Source organism: Scardinius erythrophthalmus (assembly GCF_964197995.2).
Source record: "Scardinius erythrophthalmus genome assembly, chromosome: 23".
NCBI classification, from domain to species: domain Eukaryota; kingdom Metazoa; phylum Chordata; class Actinopteri; order Cypriniformes; family Leuciscidae; genus Scardinius; species Scardinius erythrophthalmus.
The window spans coordinates 18,809,480-18,829,894 of record NC_138243.1 but is presented as its reverse complement, the minus strand read 5'-3'; the positions used below and the strand labels follow the sequence as shown (position 1 = coordinate 18,829,894).

The window sequence follows — 20,415 nt, the reverse complement described above, 5'->3', positions numbered from 1 at the left end:
GCAGAAACAAACTTCTAAATACTTGTAAACCTGTGATACCAGACAGTGATCTGGCTTTAAGTCAACATGAAATGCATTAGACACGTATTCCAGAGTGAAAAAAAAAACATTAAGTAGGTCTGGATTTGATTTTATCCATCAGGAATTGACTAGTCATAAAAAGTAGGCATTACACAGCAGAATGGATGGGAAGGATTGAAAAATAAAAGGGCTTGGTGACATGAAAGTTGATAAATTTAGATAAAATATTACGTGGTCAAGATTATTATTTTTTAATCTTTTTAATAACATGCCCTGATGAATTGTTCACAATAAGATCATGAAAAAATATTAAGCGTAAATAATTCATATTAATTCATATTTCTAATACAGTAAGTAATGTTATAAAAACATATGCTGTTTTCTATACTTTATATACACCAAAAAGTCCTGAAATAAAATCTATCACGGTTTCCACAAATATATTAAGCAGCACAACTGTTTTCAACATTATGAAATGTTTCTTGAGCACCATATCAGCATATTAGAATGATTTCTGAAGGATCATGTGACTCTGAAGACTGGAGTAATGGCTATGGAAAATTAAACTTTGCTATCACAGGAATGAATTACATTTTATATATATATATATATATATAGTACCAGTCAAAAGTTTGGAAACATTACTATTTTAATGTTTTTGAAAGAAGTCTCTTATGCTCATCAAGCCTGCCGTTAAAAAAAACAAAAAACAAAAAAAAAACAGTAATATTATGAAATATTATTACAATTTAAAATAATGGTTCTCTTTTTTAATATACTTTAAAATGTAATTTATTTTTGTGATGCAAAGCTGAATTTTCATCAGCAAGTACTCCAGTCTTTGGTGTCTTATGATCCTTCAGAAATCATTCTAATATGCTGATTTATGATCAATGTTGGAAACAGTTGTGCTGCTTAATATTTTTTTATAACCTGAGATACTTTTTTCAGGATTATTTAATGAATAAAAAGTTAAAAAGAACTGTATTTATTTAGAATAGAAATCTTTTGTAACAATATACACTACCGTTCAAAAGTTTGGGAACAATAACTATTTTTTTTTTAAGAAATTAGTACTTTAATTCAACAAGGATGCGTTAAATTGATAAAAGGTGATGGTAACGATTTATATTGTTAGAAATGTTTTTATTTTGAATAAATGCTGTTTTTATGAATAAATGCTGTTAACGTTTTACTCATCAATGAATCGTGAAAAAAGTATTAAGAGACCACTTTAAAAAAATAAATATAAATATATAAAGTAAGTAATCCTAATTACTTAGACTACTGTTCTTAGTAGATAGATAGATAGATAGATAGATAGATAGATAGATAGATAGATAGATAGATAGATAGATAGATAGATAGATAGATAGATAGATAGATAGATAGATAGATAGATAGATAGATAGATAGATAGATAGATAGATAGATAGATAGTCAGCAGATAGTGAACATTAGTCTAAGTAATTAGGATCAATTTCGATATCATGTTGGGAATCTTATAGATGTTGTACCTTCCTGATGTGGTCTATGACCAATGATTCCTCTCTGTCATCATCGTCATCCATGTCCAGCATAGGGGAGTTGAAGTGGTCCAGGAAGAAGCACTTGGCTCCTTCATTGCGTGGGTCAAACGGATCCACAATGATGGGCTCAGTCCCTTTGATCTCGCAGCGACAGAACGGACAACCCTGACCGTCGGAATCCTGCAGAAAAGAGTCGAGGACACACTGAGTGAACTTTAAAACATTAGCGCACACATTTGTAACGTGCACTCTCAAACATACACACACACAAAGGCTCCAACACTTGTGGAAGTCCAGAAAACCGCCTCTTACTCAAAACAGACATGAGCACACGCATGGTGGTAGTACCTTCGCTGATATCAACCTCAACGGTTCTGGTCTGATTATTTGTATAGCGCTGTAAACACTGACACACTGTTGTGGAAATATGCCTTGGCCATGAGGAAACTCTTTACTGGCAGGATCTGAAGAGTCATGTTTGATTACAAACAGCTGGAATGCACATGCTACCCCCTCAGGCCTGGTACCGATTTCCTCTTTTTCGATTTAAGAAACAGCAAAAGCAAGACAGACCCACACGCAGGCCACTCCGCCACGTCGCACGCCTCCGTACGGCCTGGAGACGGCTTACACATGGCAAAATGAACAACAATCATCTTTCATTTCCTCCATTAAACTCTGAGAATCAAAGTGTGTCGATATTTACAAGAACAAAAGATGATCATGGCTGCCATCTGGTTGAGGGGTCGCGCAGAAAGACATCAAAGCGTCGTTTGAAACCTAATCCTAATTAGAGCCCTTTAACGGAGAGAGAGAAACACACCCCAACTGACTCGGCATAAAACAAGGCCATTAAAATGAAAAAAAAGAGTGAGATTTCTAAGTGATAGTCACCTTCAAGGCTTCACTGATGTGTGTTCGTAAACTTACCAGAAAAATAGCAATGAATATTAATCTCTCTGCCAGGTAGGAGATGAGATGACACTTCTCTAGACTCTTAACCGGTTCATTGGTTTATTTAACAGTCAGGTCCCTTTTATAGGCAGGTTAAAGGGAAGCCATCCTTGCCGTTTTAAAAAACGAGAGGGTGAACAACGGCAGAGGAGATTCAAAAAGCTCTCTTGTTGTCTAAGAATGGACTCATGATGGACCACAGCTGAGGCCTTTTGGATGTCATTTTAGATGTGTTGTGACAATGTGTGTTCAGTGACAACAATTCTGACCTGAAGGAAAGATGACATCCTTCTTCACACATTCTCACACTAAAATACGGAACAAACAAAATTAAACACTTGCATCTAAAATGAAAGTAACACATCAACTACGAACATGCTCCACTAACATTTCACAAGCAGAAAGTGTCTGCATACTTTTCATGAAAAATGTGAGCTTGTGCAATCTTTCTGTTAAAATAAATGGCACTTTGATTTGCCATTTTATTGTTTAAGGCAGTGACATTCATACCTTTTTAAGCTCACAAATATTTTTTGGGGGCCACTGTATTGTTTCGATGAAGTGCTCTTCTGAATTTAATTAACTTGAGCGCTTCACTTCAATGTTCATGCAGTAAAGACTGGTTCACGGTCAATGATCACAAATCTGAGCCAACCCCATCAAAAACCCAGATGGTAGCAGATCCAATGTGTAGCAGAGGGAAAACTACTGTGTCCAACAGAACAAAAAACACAAAATACTACAATAGTACTGCTTCTCCCTTAAATGTTCTAGTGATATAGTGAAGAATAATATGATCTTATAGGGGAGAGATACAGGGAATGGGCATGTTGCTGGCCAGACTCAAACCAAGCACCGGGACTCGAATAAGGATTTATGCTCAGATCAGCTTGAGTGAATCAAGTTTCCATTATAAAGGAAAAAAATAAATAAAAATACACACACAGCATGCATCTGGCTGAGGTGTCCGAGTTTAGCTTGCCCTACCGCAGCCCCGAAGTATCTGTTTATCGAAAGAGAAGCTCTGATGCTCGGACAACACCCTAGATCAGAACATTTCTGAGAATTCGGCCAGTCCTTACAATGTAAACACATACACACTTCCTCCCAAATGTGTAACATCACTCTAACATCACCCATGTAAACATCCTCAATCACAATAATACACTGACACACATTAATACACACAACAACACATACCCAGAAGATTATCGCAACTAGAGAGGACACATTTCCTACCCTATCTGCCTTTCCTTCACCTGTCCACTGTCAATGCCGCTTGCATTTGAGATCAGGACAAATGCAAGGGCGACGGAGAGACAGATAACCTGCCGTTTGTTCTCCACTGAGTCCTGATGATGCTCAGTATTCAGGTCATAGCATGCCATTTAAAGCAATTTTAACTAGATCCATTAGCTGAATGCGGGGCGTCACTGAAGCGTTTACATGTGATGCAAAGAGTTTCTTCATAACGCATGCAAAGAGTTTCTTCATAACGCATGCAAATAAGACGTGTTTATTTCATGCATGAGCAGAGCTGTGTGAAAAGCTGCAGTGGTGTGATGGTATATATTTATACATATTCAGATACAGTGCATGGGTGTTTCTTCCTCTTCCACTTCAGGGATAATGTAATGTAATGTAATGTAATGTAATGTAATGTAATGTAATGTAATATTCCTCTTATTTGTTACATAAGGTTTGTGAAAACTGTCTTGGAAACTTCTGCCCCAGACCTTTTTTTTTATGTGTGTAAATAAACAAAATATAAAGTAAATACAAATAAAATAGTTTGAAATAAACCTTTCAATATTTATTGTGTAAAAATAATTTATATAAAAAAAAAATGTTTTAATTATGAATGTCACACAGCTGTGTCGTCATTCCCAACACACCAAACAACTTTGCCACAATAAAGTTAGCATACTGAGTTACTAAGGAGACAACAGAGTCAGTGAAGAGCTTTAGATGAAATATGAGAAGCAACGTATGAAGAAACCTCAAGATAAAGGTAAAATCGAGACAAATATCAATTTTAGTAGAATTTGTTTGTGCATCAAGCTGTAATTTTGACAAATTGTGCACATGAGAAAATTTTAAATGGTGTTGTTTTTTACAATATATAAAAATGCTAGTTATAAAATTAGCCTTAGCAAGTCAAAGGAGTCAGACATTTTATAAAAAAAACTGACAGAATTCTCCTGTGATGTACGTATATACAGTACCGGTCAAAAGTTTGGAAACATTACTATTTTTTATGTTTTTGAATAAAGTCTCTTATGCTCATCAAGGCTGCATTTATTTGATCAAAATACTGAAAAAAAAACAGTAATATTGTGAAATATTATTACAATTTAATATAATGGTTTTCTATTTTAATGTACTTTAAAATATAATTTATTTATGTGATACAAGGCAGAATTTTCATCAGCCATTACTCCAGTATTCAGTGTCACGTTACCCTTCAGAAATCATTCTAATATGCTGATTCGATACTCAGTAATTATCAAACAGTTGTGCTGCGTAATATTTTTTGTAACATTGATGAATAAAAAGCTAAAAAACTTTTTACCGGTACTGTACATGTCCATGTATATCTCCAGCCATTGTTAAATACATATAATAAACTAGTGTATTATAAATGAGTATAAAAACACCTGTAATATGTACCTGCCATGATGTCAAACAGGAAGTGCACATGAGGTGGCCACATGGCTCAATCTTTACATCTTTATCGTTTTCGGCGCAGATCTTACACAGCTGAAACGTAGAGCCCATTTCACAGTACAACTCATACTGTTCCTGAAAAGAGCAATAAAAGAGAGGAGAAAAAAGATGACGAAGATAAAAAACAAAATCTGATATAAAGTCAACTCAAATGTGCATCCGTTACTAACCTGTGTGACCTTAATGTGGTCGTGTGGGGTGGGTTCACACAAGCCGGTGAGATCTGGGTTATAACTGCGCCCATCTGGAAACAGATAACTACAGATGGAGAGAAAGACAGCAAAAAGAGTATGAGGTTAAGAGACTTGTCCTCATGTGCAACTGGCTCTGTGGCTCTCTATTAGCAGTGCTGTGAAACTGGGCCACCTCCACAGACCATCCAATCACAGCCAATGTCTGAATCGCTGCACTTACAGCAGGGATCAAACCTCTCGGCTGGGGCAATCAGATGAGAGAGAGAGAGATAGAGAAAGACACATCCAGACAAAATCTGCAGACTATTTTTCTGCATTTTCTGAGTTGATTGTGAGGACAGAATTCAGCAGAATGGATTTTAACATGGTAAAATATATGAAATGAAATTAGTCTATTAAAGACTGAAAGCATAATCAAACTAAAACTAATAATAATAATAATAATAATAATAATTTAATGATGAGAGTTCAAATTCTTTAGAAATCAGTTTCTTATGTGTGCCCAGTGATAGAAAAATGTCTATTAACATAATCAATGTGTTCCTTTTGTGTGAAGTTCTTTTACCAGAAAGTAGCATTATGCAAGCATATCAGATTCATTATCTGAACTTAATGGGGAAGCTGTGCCATGCTGTACAGCTCAGATGGTGTGAGATTGGCATGTGGCACTTGGATGGACAGATAGAGCCACAAGCCAGTGTGATGTGGTTTAGAGACAGCTGACACGGCAACAGTGACAGATACATGCAGCTAAAACCTGTAAATGACACATCAAACAGACATGCCAGTAAGACACCTGCCAACGAAGAGAAAGAGGGGAGTGTGTGTGTGTGTGTGTGTGTGTGTGTGTGTGTGTGTGTGCGTGTGTGTGTGTGTGTGTGTGTGTGTGTGTGTGTGTGTGTGTGTGTGTGTGTGTGTGTTTACAAGACATACTGCCAGTTTTCCAGAACATATTGAGCTGAACACGGGAGTTGATTCCAGTAAAATGGGACAAAACCAGCAGATACGAAGACGGGGCGCCAGAACCACACTCAATCAAACTTAGTCAGTTAATATTAAAATATGTACCACTGCTGGCTCAGATGCAGGCAATAATTACTTGTATTTACGTAGCTGAAATATGAAATAGCCAATCAATGCTCCACAACCTATTTTAATTTTAATGTAATTTAAGATTTGATTTAAGATTTTTCTTCTTTTTTTTTATACACATACATACATACATATGTACTCTGTATGTATGTATGTATGTATGTATGTATATATATATATAACATTATACATAATGTAATTTAAGATTTGATTTAAGATTTTTCTTCTTTTTTTTTATACACATACATACATACATATGTACTCTGTATGTATGTATGTATATATATATATATATATATATATATATATATATATATATATATATATATATATATATATATATATATATATATATATATATATATATATATATATATATATATATATACACAGCATATACACAAATTATTTATTTATTTTAATATTTTTTTTAAAGACAATTCAGTGAAAAAGGTAAAGTGGTCTTAAACCTTAAAAAACGATGGTTTATTGGTTTATTGCACTTTTTGACCAATTTTAGTTCAATTGCTGATAAAGGGAATTTAGTTGAAATTCCTGTAAAAGAGTGACAAGTTATAAAAAATGGAAACATACACTATATTCTTAATATAGTTTACATTTTGTGATGATATAAGCAATCAAGCAGTTTAAATATGCCACATACTGTAGTATTTATCGCCCTATGTGAGAATACTTTATGTATGTGGATATCGTTGGACATACTTATTTATCCAACTTTATAGAAAGAGCTGGGTGATAATATATTTACCTTTTGTGACAAAATATGTTGCTTTACACTAGTTTGTATGCAGATATATTAAAAGGTAAGAAAAATATCTGATCAAACATAAAACTAGAATGATATTTTATGTCAGTGCCAAATCAGTGTGGAAGATCAGAAAACTCGGCAAGAGCAAATTAATATTCATGAGCTCAGACTTATTCATATACTGTCATTATAACCCACCCGTCTTCAGTCCCACTGTCTAGACATTAGTTCAAAGAAAGATCAATGTCTCAAACAAAAAAGTGAGATGTGAACTTAAAATCAACTGAAAGAGAACAAGAGTAAAGCAAGTGATTGGGTTGAGATAGTGGGCATTTAGTACAGCTGAATGGTTTAGATTAATAAAGGATAAAGAGAAGAGGTGGAAAAAACCCACAATAGCACCATGGCTCAACATGCACCAAGCACTAAGCCAAAGCTTTGACATTTACTTTTAAGCTGTCTGAGGTACTCACAAGCCTTCTCTGCATCCGTCGATGAGCGCCTGAAACAGCGGCTTGTTATGTGGGATGGTCTGCAGTATGTTGCCGTCACTGGTTACGTAGCCAATGGCCCACTGGCCTAACCGCGTACAACTCAGTCTGAAGATGTAGCTGGGGACAGTGTGAGAGAGAGCATTAAAAACTGCAAAGCACAAATGTCTTTGGCATAGAATGCAGGTGACAATAGGTCATAAACATATATTGGCTAGCATAGTTCATGTTTGTTGGTTGGATTCCTGGTGACGTTCTTTTAGCCTCTAAAGGATGTTGGCATGGTCTTGAGCCTTTCCTCTGCTTGGGTTGATTACGTTAAAGAAATTATTTATTTGGGTAGAAACTGACAACAATACCAATACATAACAGTTTTGATATCATAACAGCAATTACGAAATAATCGAAGGCTTTGACAAACACAGGAGAGAAAAGCTGAACCATATGGATAACGTTTACTTTTGCATGCCCCTTTACTGTGAAATGTAAGAGGAAAAGGAAATGAAAAGCACATTTATGGAGTTATTCAAATAACGTCTTTTGGTTATGCAACTGTTGAACAACAAATTCAGCCAGGATTAAGAGACTAACTGGAACCAGACTGAACCTTTCCATTCAATATCCCACAGCGTCAGGGTGTCACAGGCTGGCACTGAGGCTGGAAAAAAGAAAAAACACTTTGGCTGACGGAGGAATGGATGTAGAACAGGTTGACATTTCTCAGCAGGAGGTGAAAAGTTTATAAAAAGTGTATTGTACAGGTGCACAGAATTCGATTTGCAATGTTAAATGTTAATTCTTTAATGTGATGTCACAAAATTAACATCTATGCGAATGAAATGGATCAGACAAAGGTTAGAAAGGCCAAAATAAGAACACTTGATGTGGTAAATGCAACACTGATGTTTTGCCATGTTTGAGTCACTATTTTGAGACATAAGACCACACACACTGACTCGTCACACGAAAAGGTCATGGCCTGATATAAGAGATCGTTGCAGGATTTCTGAATTGCATTAGAGTTATTTCTAATGCAGCTGCTAGGGATGAATGGAGCTCTCTGTGTTAAATGTGATTAATCCGTAAATGCTCCACTGTACTGCTTTCACACTGGACACGGCTCTTTTCACGCACGGGGGAAACATTGTATAGGTCTCTACACTCTTGTTAACATTCTTTATTCTACCAACTCATCTCTCTGACTCTCTTGTTTAATATGAGACTTGCTTGCTACAGTCATTTTTTACTGAAAATGCCTTTCCTTATTCATAATTTACTATCAGCATCGTTTATTATTTGCCTTTTTATACTTTTTATTTAGAGAATAAGCAAAACTCCAACACTGAAACAGAAAAAAAAAGTTTTTTAATTGAATTTGACTGATTTTATGTCAATTTTTACTCTGAAATCTAAGCACAGTTGAGTCCCAGGACAGATCATAGTCTAAGAGACTAGTTTAAATCAAATCAGTTTTGACAAAAAAAATCCATGCTATTAGAATGAATGGAGACATAAAGGGTTAGTACACCCAACAATTTAAATTTGACGTCAGAACGTCGGTTCATTATTGGCTAGCTCCTGGGTCATCACACACATGACCAGCGTCGGCCAATGGTGAGCCGACGTTCTGACGTAGATCCCAGAAGCGCTGCACTGTTCACACTACGTTAACAGCGTAGGATAATGATGTGGAAGGGAAGAGATTGTTAAATAATGTCGTTATTTTCGTTTTTGCGCACAAAAAAGTATTCTTGTCACTTCATAATATTAAGGTTGAACCACTGTAGTTACATGGACTATTTTAACAACGTTTTACTACCTTTCTGGGCCTTGAAAGTTGCAATGACGTAGCTGTCAATGGAGGGACAGAAAGCTCTCAGATTTCATCAAAAATATCTTCATTTGTGTTCCAAAGATGAACGAAGGTCTTATGGGTTTGGAACAACATGAGGGTGAGTAATTAATGACAGAATTTAAATGTTTGGGTGAACTAACCCTTTGAGGTTTGAGGTTTGAACAATTCATAAAAATGACCGTTTAAGTGGTCCATATGACAAACTGGATCAAGCAATTCATTAAAAAGAACTGAGTGAAAACATTTTGTTCATAAACAAATAATTCAGTCTGGTTCTGTAAACTGGATCAAACAATTCATTAAAAAGAACCATTTGTTTATGAATTAAACATTATCATACAAAGTTAAGTTCAGAAAAGTAAAAAAAAAAAAGTATCTTTTTTTTTGTGTGTCATTTTGGCTCAGTCTTCATTTACTTTCATGTGACAAGGGCTTTCTTCAAAAATGGACTTCCAGACATTAGTGTTTGTTTCTTGAGGTAATTTAACTCCCTACGGCTGGTTATTCTACACTGTGGCACTGGGCAGATACAGGTCCTGGTAGGCCGAGAGCACAGACTCAATGTGAATGACCAGAGGAAGAACTGGGAAATGATTGTCAGAGAAATCAAGCTAAGTCACCAATACCCTCAGAGTCATCACACATAGATCATAAAAAGCTCTGAGCTGCTGTGACTACTGAGGCAGAGAGTGTGTGTTTCCGCACTAATGAACCCTGCCTCTCGTGTCACACTGCTCAGATAATAATATGACATCTAGCGTGTCAAAAGCTTGATTTTACCAGGTGACTGTTACGGGTAGAAACTCAGTGTGAAACACATATAGTCCCCTTGGGTGCCGCCAAGACCTTCTCTAACCGCACACACACAGCTGCTGCTCCTCTTCAGTAGATTGGTATTTGCATACAGTTCAGCTCGACCACCCACCGTCCTCGACTTCCGTCTGTTTGTTTAGCCACATCTCTTCAACCCACATCAGCCATTTAAAAAGGCCCATCTTCCTGGTGAAATTCAAACAGATAGGGAGTCCTTTCCCATAAAGTTTCTTTTTTTATGGCCTCGCTATTATCTTGCTGTTGTGTTAAACGACTCTAACCAGTGTGTAATCGCGCCTGCCGCCTGGCTCTGGACCTCGAGAGTTGTTTCAGCACTGATGCAATGCTGTTTCTCTAATCAGCTAATCCAAACAGACTGGATTTAACTACCGCTGTCTCCCTGTGGCACAGTCCGCCACACTTGGCTTACTGGTATGGTATAATCTGGGTTACCAATACAAAGGTCATGAGTGTAGTTCCAGATTATATTGATCCTAGATTCTAGAAGCAGTGCTGACAAGAGTCGGCGAGAACATAAACACAGACAAAGAGACTCCTGTAATAAGCTAACATCTCCGCCTCGCCCACTTTCCCATGCAAGCGGGGTCGTCTGCCAGACTGGAGAAAAACAGCTGGCTGGCCCGGCGCACCACACAGCAGATGGTATGTCTATTACAGCCATCCAGTTACACACACACACACACACACACGCGCAGACTAGTCTGTACCTGCCAGGTTTGTTGATGTACTTCTGCAGACGGGCCTTCACTTCATCATACGTCAGGAAGGCCATGTAGCCTGGGTGCGTGACTGCCAGGAAGTTCCAGTTCCTCAGGATTGAGCCCCATGGCTACAGGGAAGAGAAAATTAGCTTAGGTTAGAGATAGAGGTAGTGGGTTTAGGAAGTCCATGATCTGTGATACTTCAAATAGCTCAGAAAACAGAAGTCAGACTGGAATGCGCCAGCATTCGTTTTATTTTTACCATCACTGACCTCCCAGACAGTTAAATCAAGATGGCTTTAACACACTGACTAAACTAGGTTATTTTCCCTTGTAGGTGGACATACAACAACTTTAAAAAGTGTTTGAACAGTCACGGTTAAAAATGTATGACTGTTCTATCTAATCAGTCAATCAGATTTGTATCTAAAACTAACTTAGTGACATTTATTTTAATAGAAACTCAGCACAAACACAAACTAAACATTTAACAAAAAGTGTACATTTTTAAATAATAAATATGCTGTCCAAAATGCTGACTAAAGCATTTGGACTCCAAATGGTCAAACCATGTGCTATTCAGTTTAAAGAAAGAGTGCAAAAACATTTTTTAAACTAAATATTTTACAAAAAGAAGTGTGCTAAATAATAAACTACAATATATGCTTTTCATAATGAAGAAAGGAGTATCTGGAAGTAAAAGTAACACTATCTGGAAGTAAAAGTAACAATTCTTAAAAAAGTTAATTCTGAGAAAAGATCTACCATAATTTGTTTGCAGATGCTGTTTAGTTTGAATTGCATTATCCAAAGCAGGGTTTTTTAATGCTAAGGACTCCCAAATACGATGATCCCCTGGTTCTTTTTCATGTATAGACCTGTTTATACTGTGTGAGAAGTGTATAATTTAATGATTATACTTTCTTACATTAAAAATAGCTTTTATATTCTCACTGTGAAAAAGGTATAAACATTATCTAGAAATATTTACTTGTTTTACTTACTTTTTCCCCAATCACAGGTAATTTTAGATGTATGAATTTTGCATAAACAGGAAGATTTATTTGTAAAGTATTGTTCCAAAGCAGCATATTTTGACATGTGATTGGGTTAAACATATTAATTATATTTAAATATAAATACTGATTTATTGCCATTTATACACATTATTATATTAACTTAAAATGTTCACTTTGACAGCCCTAAAGACATATTTTATTACACATTTTCTGTAGATCTCCCAGTATCCCTTTATGGCCCCTGGACTGCAGTTTCAGAACCCCTTATCTATAATGCAATGAAATGGTATTTAGAATTTTTTTAAGACTGACTTAAAGGTCCAATACTTTGTTTCTTTGTGCATTCTTAAATAAACTCATCTTGACAAGTTAGAACTAAATGAAAAGCAGCTGGGACTCTTGATACTGTGACTAAATAATGTGGTAAAACAGAAAAGTTTGTTCTGTTTCCTTTTTTCCCATACAAACCGACTGAACTAATCAAGACTCAAGCAATTTCCAAAAATCAGGAGAAGAGTTACAAAGAGACGTTTTGATGTTCAAATGAGCAGGGTGTAGTTTTATTGGCTTTGGCTGTAAGGTAGCGGGGTTCGTGTGTGGTGATTCAGCCGGCATGAGATATAAACTCCATATTGCTCACTGATTGACTCACACACATAAACAAATCCACGCTAATGAAATGATGTGGGTCCTTCCAACACATTTATGGGAATTTTAGCATTTTTATGCAGCTTGCAGGCTTGAGTAGGTAGTCAAAAAGTGGGTGTTTTGCAACCGATACGTAATAAGGCTTGTGCAAACACAGGTTTGTAAGCATGTGTGTGTTGTGGTTAAAGATGAGGTGTGTTTTTTTCTAAGGGATTCCTCTGTGTAAAACAAACCTCCCACTCAACACTCATTTGCAGAGGTGATCCCCAGCGTTAGCACTATTTTCCATCAGCACGGGGAGACTAATGACTACAAAACATTGAGACGTGTTTGATGTTTTCAATTTAAATGTGGTTATCTGTGAGACATCCATGTACAAGGTTTCTCCACAGAATGACTAGATCAACCCACACTGGAGAGAGATAAAAACAAGGGTGTTCCTTCTATATTGCTTTCGTTATTACGATTAGCAGTTAAGAGAGTAGTTGACATTTAAATGCTATCTCATCTGCAGATCTAGCGTGTTTGTCGTGGTGAGAAATTCGGTTTTAGATGAGATTTGGGGATTTGAGGGGTTCAGGGGTTACCTGGAAAAGACGAGTGAAGATGTCGAACTCAAAGACAGAGATATAGTCATTGCAGGTGAGGTCGATGGTAGATTTCAGAGCCATGGCCTCCAACCCGGAGCTGATGGGATGCACGTCGTGAAGGCACTGCCGGAACATTTTCCATGACACTATTGTCCTGGAACCACACAAAACACAAAAATGCACACTGGGATAAGACTTGTGTAAATCCTTCTCAAAATTGCATCCAGTTGCTTTGGGCTGTAAACACATGAACTGAATCAAACATCAAATCCTTCAATCACTGGCCTGTGAAAACGTTGAAGTACTAGATATTTCTGAAGAAAATGTGAGTGGTTGCCATGAGTGTGTTGCTATGACATGTTAAAGCAGTATTGGCCAGGACGCTCTTGTAAAAGAGATTCTTAATCTCAATGTGCTTCTTTTCCTGTAAAATAAAGGTTATAATAATAATAATAATAATAATAATAATAATAAATGTAGTGGAAAATGCTCAAAACAACATACTACACTGGGAGTCCATGGATTAGCTGAAAGTCTAAGGGTTACTCAAACCTGTAAAATGAGTGTACAAATCCCACGCATTAGATAATATTCACTCTTTAAAGGGGCAATGAAATGCATTTTTTATTTTATAATATTTCCTGAAGGGCACTTATAATGTTAGCATGATTTTTACATCAAAAATAATTTAGTACTAAAAGGCCATTTTCTGGCCTGATTTCAACCCTCTGAGAAACAGACTAAGAGAAGCAATGTAAAGTTGATCGAATTAGGAATTACTGTTTTCAAAGCCTGCACCGAAATGCGACTGATTTACCAAAGAATCCACAGAGAAATGTACAGAACAAACAAATAATGCTCTACTGAGACTGAGACTGAGACATTCACATAGTTGAAAATAAGCACATTCCTAGCATTAGGATCCTTTGTAAGGTATTGTTATTTTTGAGGAGTGATCTCTCTTTGCGCCAGTGGGCGGGGCCAAACACGCAATGATGTAGAAGTAGGTGTTGATCATCTTCTGCAGAGGCGTTTTTTTCAAATATCTTTGACATCATAAATGGGCCGTTTTCAGACCTTGGTTTCAATAAAAGTTGTTTTGGAACTAACAAGAAAGTTTTCAGTTCTGAAACTTACATGATCTTCGTATAGTATGATGACGTCTTGTAGCCTATGTCAAAAGCTCAAGGAAAATTTGATTTCTCAATTCATGAAAAAAAAAAAAAAAAATACACCAGAATGACTAAGAACACAAGTCATAAGGTATATCCGTGTCTATGACTGTAAACTCTTATTCACGTTCTCTAAAAATGTTGTTTGCCTGGTGGTCTAGAGAGACACAAAATGGAGGTTGTGAGGTGAATAGCAGAGCATGTGGAGAAAAGTGCCACCCACACACCACTTCGACTTCTCTTAAGAAGTTTCATAAACACTGACCGTCACAATTTGACCAGTAAACACTTTTTGAGACAGAAACACACACTCAGAAGGAGAAAAAGAAAAAACAAAGCAGAGCTGTGTCTTAAGCCTGTTCTCTTTTCTTGGTTAACAAAAAAAAAAAAAAAATTACTTCAGGCTAATGGCACATCATATTCCTTCAGGTAAGAAGAAAACAAACTCGTCACACTAATAACTAGAGGATCTACTTCTCATTATTTTGAAAATCTGACAGTGCTAGCCACCCTGAGGGAGCGTTTACCCATCATTCCTGCGACTCCTGTTGGCTGCTGATTCTTAGATTGCTTTGGAAAACTTTCCGGTTTTGTAAGTAGCCTGAGTGTGTCAGGAAGTGAAACTTGTTATGGATTAAAACAGTTAAACTGGATTGAGGATCAAGCCCTGTTAATCAGGTCAATAAAGAGACAATGGCATGGAAGATCCACACTGAATCAGACAGACCAGCAGGTTAATGAGGAAACATCAGCTCTGCTGATACTTATTAGAGAGGGCAGTGGCCTGCTGGCTAAGTCTCAACACATACAGAAACTTTGCTTACACACATGATTAACCAATCTAAATGACAACATCTTCTTGACTTTTATTGCTCTTTAAAAAGTTATTAAATTAATTATTAATACGATATTAAAATTCCCTTCATATATGACTGGAGGATGTAATTCTGATTACAGTTTTTACTGTATTTTAATAATAAATGCAGCCTTGGTGAGGTGCTGTTCAATTTGTTCAACTTAAGTTTAACTAAATATAGACTAAATGTAACTAAAAGTCACTTGTATGTTGATTTCCATAAGCTTTATGATCTCAGCATTCAAACTCATTTCCATCACATCATGAGTTCTGCGCATTAAGCATCTTCAGCATGATTAAACTGCAGTTTAGCGTGGAACTTTTACAGAGCAGAATTGTGTTTTGCATATGTATTAATTAATCAGCAGCCACAGTGAAACAGCACAAAAGTGCTGATGCATCGCCAGGAATAAGGAAACTCACTCTGGCCTCTGACACACTTGCTAAACGCCGGTCAGTGCGGTGAAGAAAACAATGAATCAATCTGGTGGGTTTACTGGAGGGTAGAGAAATAAAAGCTTGGCACATAAATACCATACATATCCCATATGGAGCATTACAAGTAATTTTTCTGAGCATAATCCCCCTTAAACTGTCACTGATGCACATCAAGCAGCTGGACGGGAGAGCTGAGCTTGGTTCTGTGAAGAAAGACGAGATCTAGTTTAATTACATGTATTAGAATAGCTGACCTCTTAATTAAGGAAGACTTTTTAATGGGCCGAGGGCATCTCTCAGTGGACGACATAAAGGGAAGCTCATTAAGGACCCTGTCCTTGCCAATTACTGATCCAGGACAGGTATAGAGACGCACATAATTGTATCATGCCAATAAATAAATGAGTGAAGGGGTGGAGACTGGAGAGTCAGAGCGAGACAGGTCACGAGGCAGGAGGCAGATTTCTGAATCCATTTAAAGGCATCAAAAAGCCTCGGCAAAGCCATGTTGTGCGTTAAGAGAAACAAATTGGGTAAAATTCTGAATCAGAGTGCCTGCTCTGTGGCGATTTGGTTGTGTGATAATCCCTGTGCTATCGGAGTAAAATCAGCGAGTGCATTATTTTAATTCACTAAACAGTTGCAGCCAGAGTAAGACAGAAAACAGGCAGCTCAGTCGGTGGCCTTCAGTGTTGCCACTGGAAACTGTGCTCCTATTGGCCCGTGGCCACTTACCACATTTAAATGAGAGTTTAAAACGGATTTGAGTCCCGGTGGACAGAAGGGAGTTTAATAAGAAAAATTAGCTTGAAAACAAATCTGTCCTCGACCCGTCAGTCAGCCAAACAGCAGGACATTTATATGAACTGATAATGAGGAAACAGTGTTGCTTTTCTTTTTTCCCTCATTATATCATCTGCATATCAAATACCCACAATGCATCTGCATCTGCTCTGGGTTAGTCTGTACATCAGAACTGAAACTGATCTGAGAACGGTGTTCGGATGAGAGAGGGGGAGGTAACCTCACATATATTCCATTCTCGCTGGTTACTCTGAGTAAAAGCATTTTATTCCATTACCAAGTGGCACAGAGAGAGAGAGAGAGAGAGAGAGAGAGAGAGAGAGAGAGAGAGAGAGAGAGAGAGAGAGAGAGAGAGAGAGAGAGAGAGAGAGAGAGAGAGAGAGAGAGAGAGAGAGAGAGAGAGATATATAGACATATAAGGACTGATATTTTCTTTCTAGTCTTAGAGCATTCTGACCTGATGGATGAATTACTCTTGTTTTTGAAGGCTTAAAGAATCTAGAGATAAGATCTAGAGAACGGGTATATATACACAGCAGGGTCCAAAAGTCTGAGATCACGAACCGAAAATGCTTCAATTCTGCCTTTATCCCCAAAAAACAATGTCATGAAGTACGTTTTTTGTCCTATCTAATAATTGATCCAAAAACTACATTAAATAGGGAAGTCACACATACAATTAATTCACCTAGTCTATGATGAGCAAGTTTTTTAAAAATTGTAATTTTAATTCAATATTGATTTGGGGGTGGGGGGGGGGTAAAAATGTCCTAATATCATAATAAAGAAAAAAAAAAGGCCCTCATTAAAAAAAATTAACTCTTAAAAAAGAAAAGATACAGTTGTTTTGACATTTGATGAACATTTGATGATTGTTTCATATAAAAAAAAATTATATATATATATATATATTATATATATATATATATATTATATATATATATATATATATATATAAAAAATACACTACCATTTAATGTCTGGGGCCATACGTTTTTGAAAGAGGTCTCTTATGCTCACCAAGGCTGCATTTATTTGATCTTTGAAATCATTTTAATATGCTGATTTGGTGCTCAGGAAACATTTCTCTAATATTTTTGTGGAAACTATGATGCATTTTTTTCAGGATTCTTTGATGAATAGAATGTTCAAAAGACATGTATTTGCCTTAACTGTCACTTTTGATCATTTTAATGTGTCCTTGCTGAAGAAAATCATTCATTTCTATCTATTCATTTATATTTTTTCCCATGTGGACAGTCTTATTTCTTGTCACTGGGATATAAACCAATTTATTACAAATTACAATTTTCATAGTTTAGCCAAGTGAAAAGATTAACTGAACTTTGCAATTTGTATACAACTTGGAAGCAAGAGAACATCTGACAAAGAGTTCACATGATCATTGTCACTGATTTACTTATTTGATTGCAAACCTAGAAATGTTTCTTATTCATTCCAACTTTTCAAAATCCTCAAACCAAGATTTTTAACCAAAACTTTTAGAAACTGCTATGTTAAACAAGCTAATTTAAATTGTCTCATTATACAAAAACATGCACAGACCTGCTTACATAGATTCGCTGTGTAGCAACTGTAACTCTGCAAGCTACAAATCTGAGCTTTAGTGCTCAATGGATTGATGGCATAAGGATGCTGAGTTTTCTATTTCCAAACAGAGAGAGAGAAACAGAGATAGAAGAGCTAAAGGAAGGCCGCTCTGTTTCTCGTATCAATGACTCATGCACACTTCCTCTGTACAGAGCGGGAAGTAGACCTTTATAATAATCTATAATATATCAGAGCAGTAACAAGATACACATTAGAGACTGCTCCGGTCTTTTCCCATCCCTCAATCTCTCTTTCTCTCTCCCCTTCTCTTGCTCTTCCTTTCTGGGATAGCTAATCACACCTGCCCCATTACGAGGCCTTTCCGTCCCTAGCAATGTTTGTGTATCCGTGGATACATTTACACTTCCTTTAACCCTTCGATTTGCTGAATTAAACAGAAGATAAGTTATGCAGCAGCCACAGAAATTGCAAATGAATTAAACATTGCAAATAGATGACACCTCTTAAAGATCTAGAGAGATCTGCGATCAGATGATATTTCTGAGAGTTGTACTTGGAATGGAAATCAGCTTTATTCAGCTTTAATCCAAATTATTACTTCTTTTTTTTTTCTATCAGGAGAAGCAATTAAAATTACAGTCAAAGAATAACTCCTTAAACAAACTTATATAATTGAAATTAAATTGAAATCTCTTCACAGTTCACAGCAACCCACTGATCTCCAAAACAACATATCAGAATGGTCGACTAATCACTTCACTCTTATGTAAAAAAAAAAAAAAAAAAAGGCAGATTATAAAAGAATGAAAGATGCACACAATTTTTTTTTTGATTATTTATAACAATTATTATTTTTGTTAAATATATCTTATTTACAGTGGCGCGCCGTGCATTTCACACCTAGGCCTTCAGTGGTGTCCTAACTGAATTAATAACTTTTAATAGTGTAGCAGCGCACAGACTCTCTATAATTGTTGTGAAATTGAAAACTGAAAACCTGAAAAAGTTTTTTTCAGGTGGGTCTAGCAGTAGTATTTAGGTAAAAAAAATACAGATTAATGCTTACAATTAATATTACTAAATTTATTCAGTCAAAAACAGGGAGTGATTTTCTATTTATCTTTTGTTCTTTGATTAACATGACAGATAGTAGCAGGTTTATTAGGCTGCTGTCACTTTAAGAGCTTATGCATGGATCTAATATACTGTTACACAACATGCATCTACTAACCAATTTACATAAAAAAACTGACTGTTTTAACCTGAATACTTGACAAGACTGGTATTTTGACATCATTTTGTGTGTATTTGACCGTTTAAGCACCACTAGCCATGAAAAGGAGCTCAATTTGGTGCTTGTGAGCTGTTTGAGATTTATACACCAATTATATAGACCAGCATTAAACCTGTGGAAATTAGTCAAATTAAATGCAATTCAAGCACTATTCAACCGGTGTGAATGAGATGAGTGACACTTTTTTACTGCATTACTCTCTTATTTATTTTAAACCTGAAGAGAAACATAAATCTACTGTAAACACAATAAAAATGATTGCTCTTTAGAACACAGAATGAAACTCTAATAATGTCATTTCTTCCTTATTTTATTATTATTTTTAGTTATTATTATTTTCCGTGGACCACCTAGCACTTCCTGGGAGTGCCCGTATCCCAGTTTGAAAACTCCTGAACTAGCCAATCTTACTAATCGACTAACTGCCACAATGTTATCTCCTCTATCTATACGCTGGCAGTACAGCAAACTGAAACTCTTCCCAGCAAACAAGCCCAGTCTGAGAAAACTCATATTCCAGAATTAAGACAGAAGCTGAAGACCCTTAATGCTATCTACTGGGGGAAAAAAATCAGCTAACCAGTGACCTTCACCTCACAAACGCTGACTAGAGCAGTTAGGAAAGGCATCATTGTGTCTGGTTTAGTGTGCAAATGTATGCTAAATCACAGGGCTGACTCAAGAACAGCACTCCAGCACATGACCAGACAGTTCACCCCACTTACTCGCTGCTAAATGGAGGAGAGAAAAAGCCTTTCTCCATGACAAAGAGTTTTAATTGATTGGAGCTCTAATGAAAGACTGGAAAGATCGCATCTGATTTGGCAGATACGTCTGGAAACAAGAAAACTACTC

General features: G+C 36.4%; 1 protein-coding gene across 1 annotated transcript in view; it reads right to left on the bottom strand.

Moving 5' to 3' along the window:
* Positions 1–20,415, bottom strand: part of cblb (Cbl proto-oncogene B, E3 ubiquitin protein ligase) — a 70,805-nt gene that overhangs the window by 12,566 nt on the left and 37,824 nt on the right. The window contains exons 5-10 of the mRNA XM_081353822.1: positions 13,422–13,578; positions 11,174–11,295; positions 7,760–7,897; positions 5,402–5,489; positions 5,175–5,306; positions 1,539–1,730 (exon numbers count right to left, since the gene is read on the bottom strand). Coding sequence (XP_081209948.1) covers positions 1,539–1,730; positions 5,175–5,306; positions 5,402–5,489; positions 7,760–7,897; positions 11,174–11,295; positions 13,422–13,578 — 829 coding nt within the window. The remainder of the gene's footprint in view (positions 1–1,538; positions 1,731–5,174; positions 5,307–5,401; positions 5,490–7,759; positions 7,898–11,173; positions 11,296–13,421; positions 13,579–20,415) is intronic.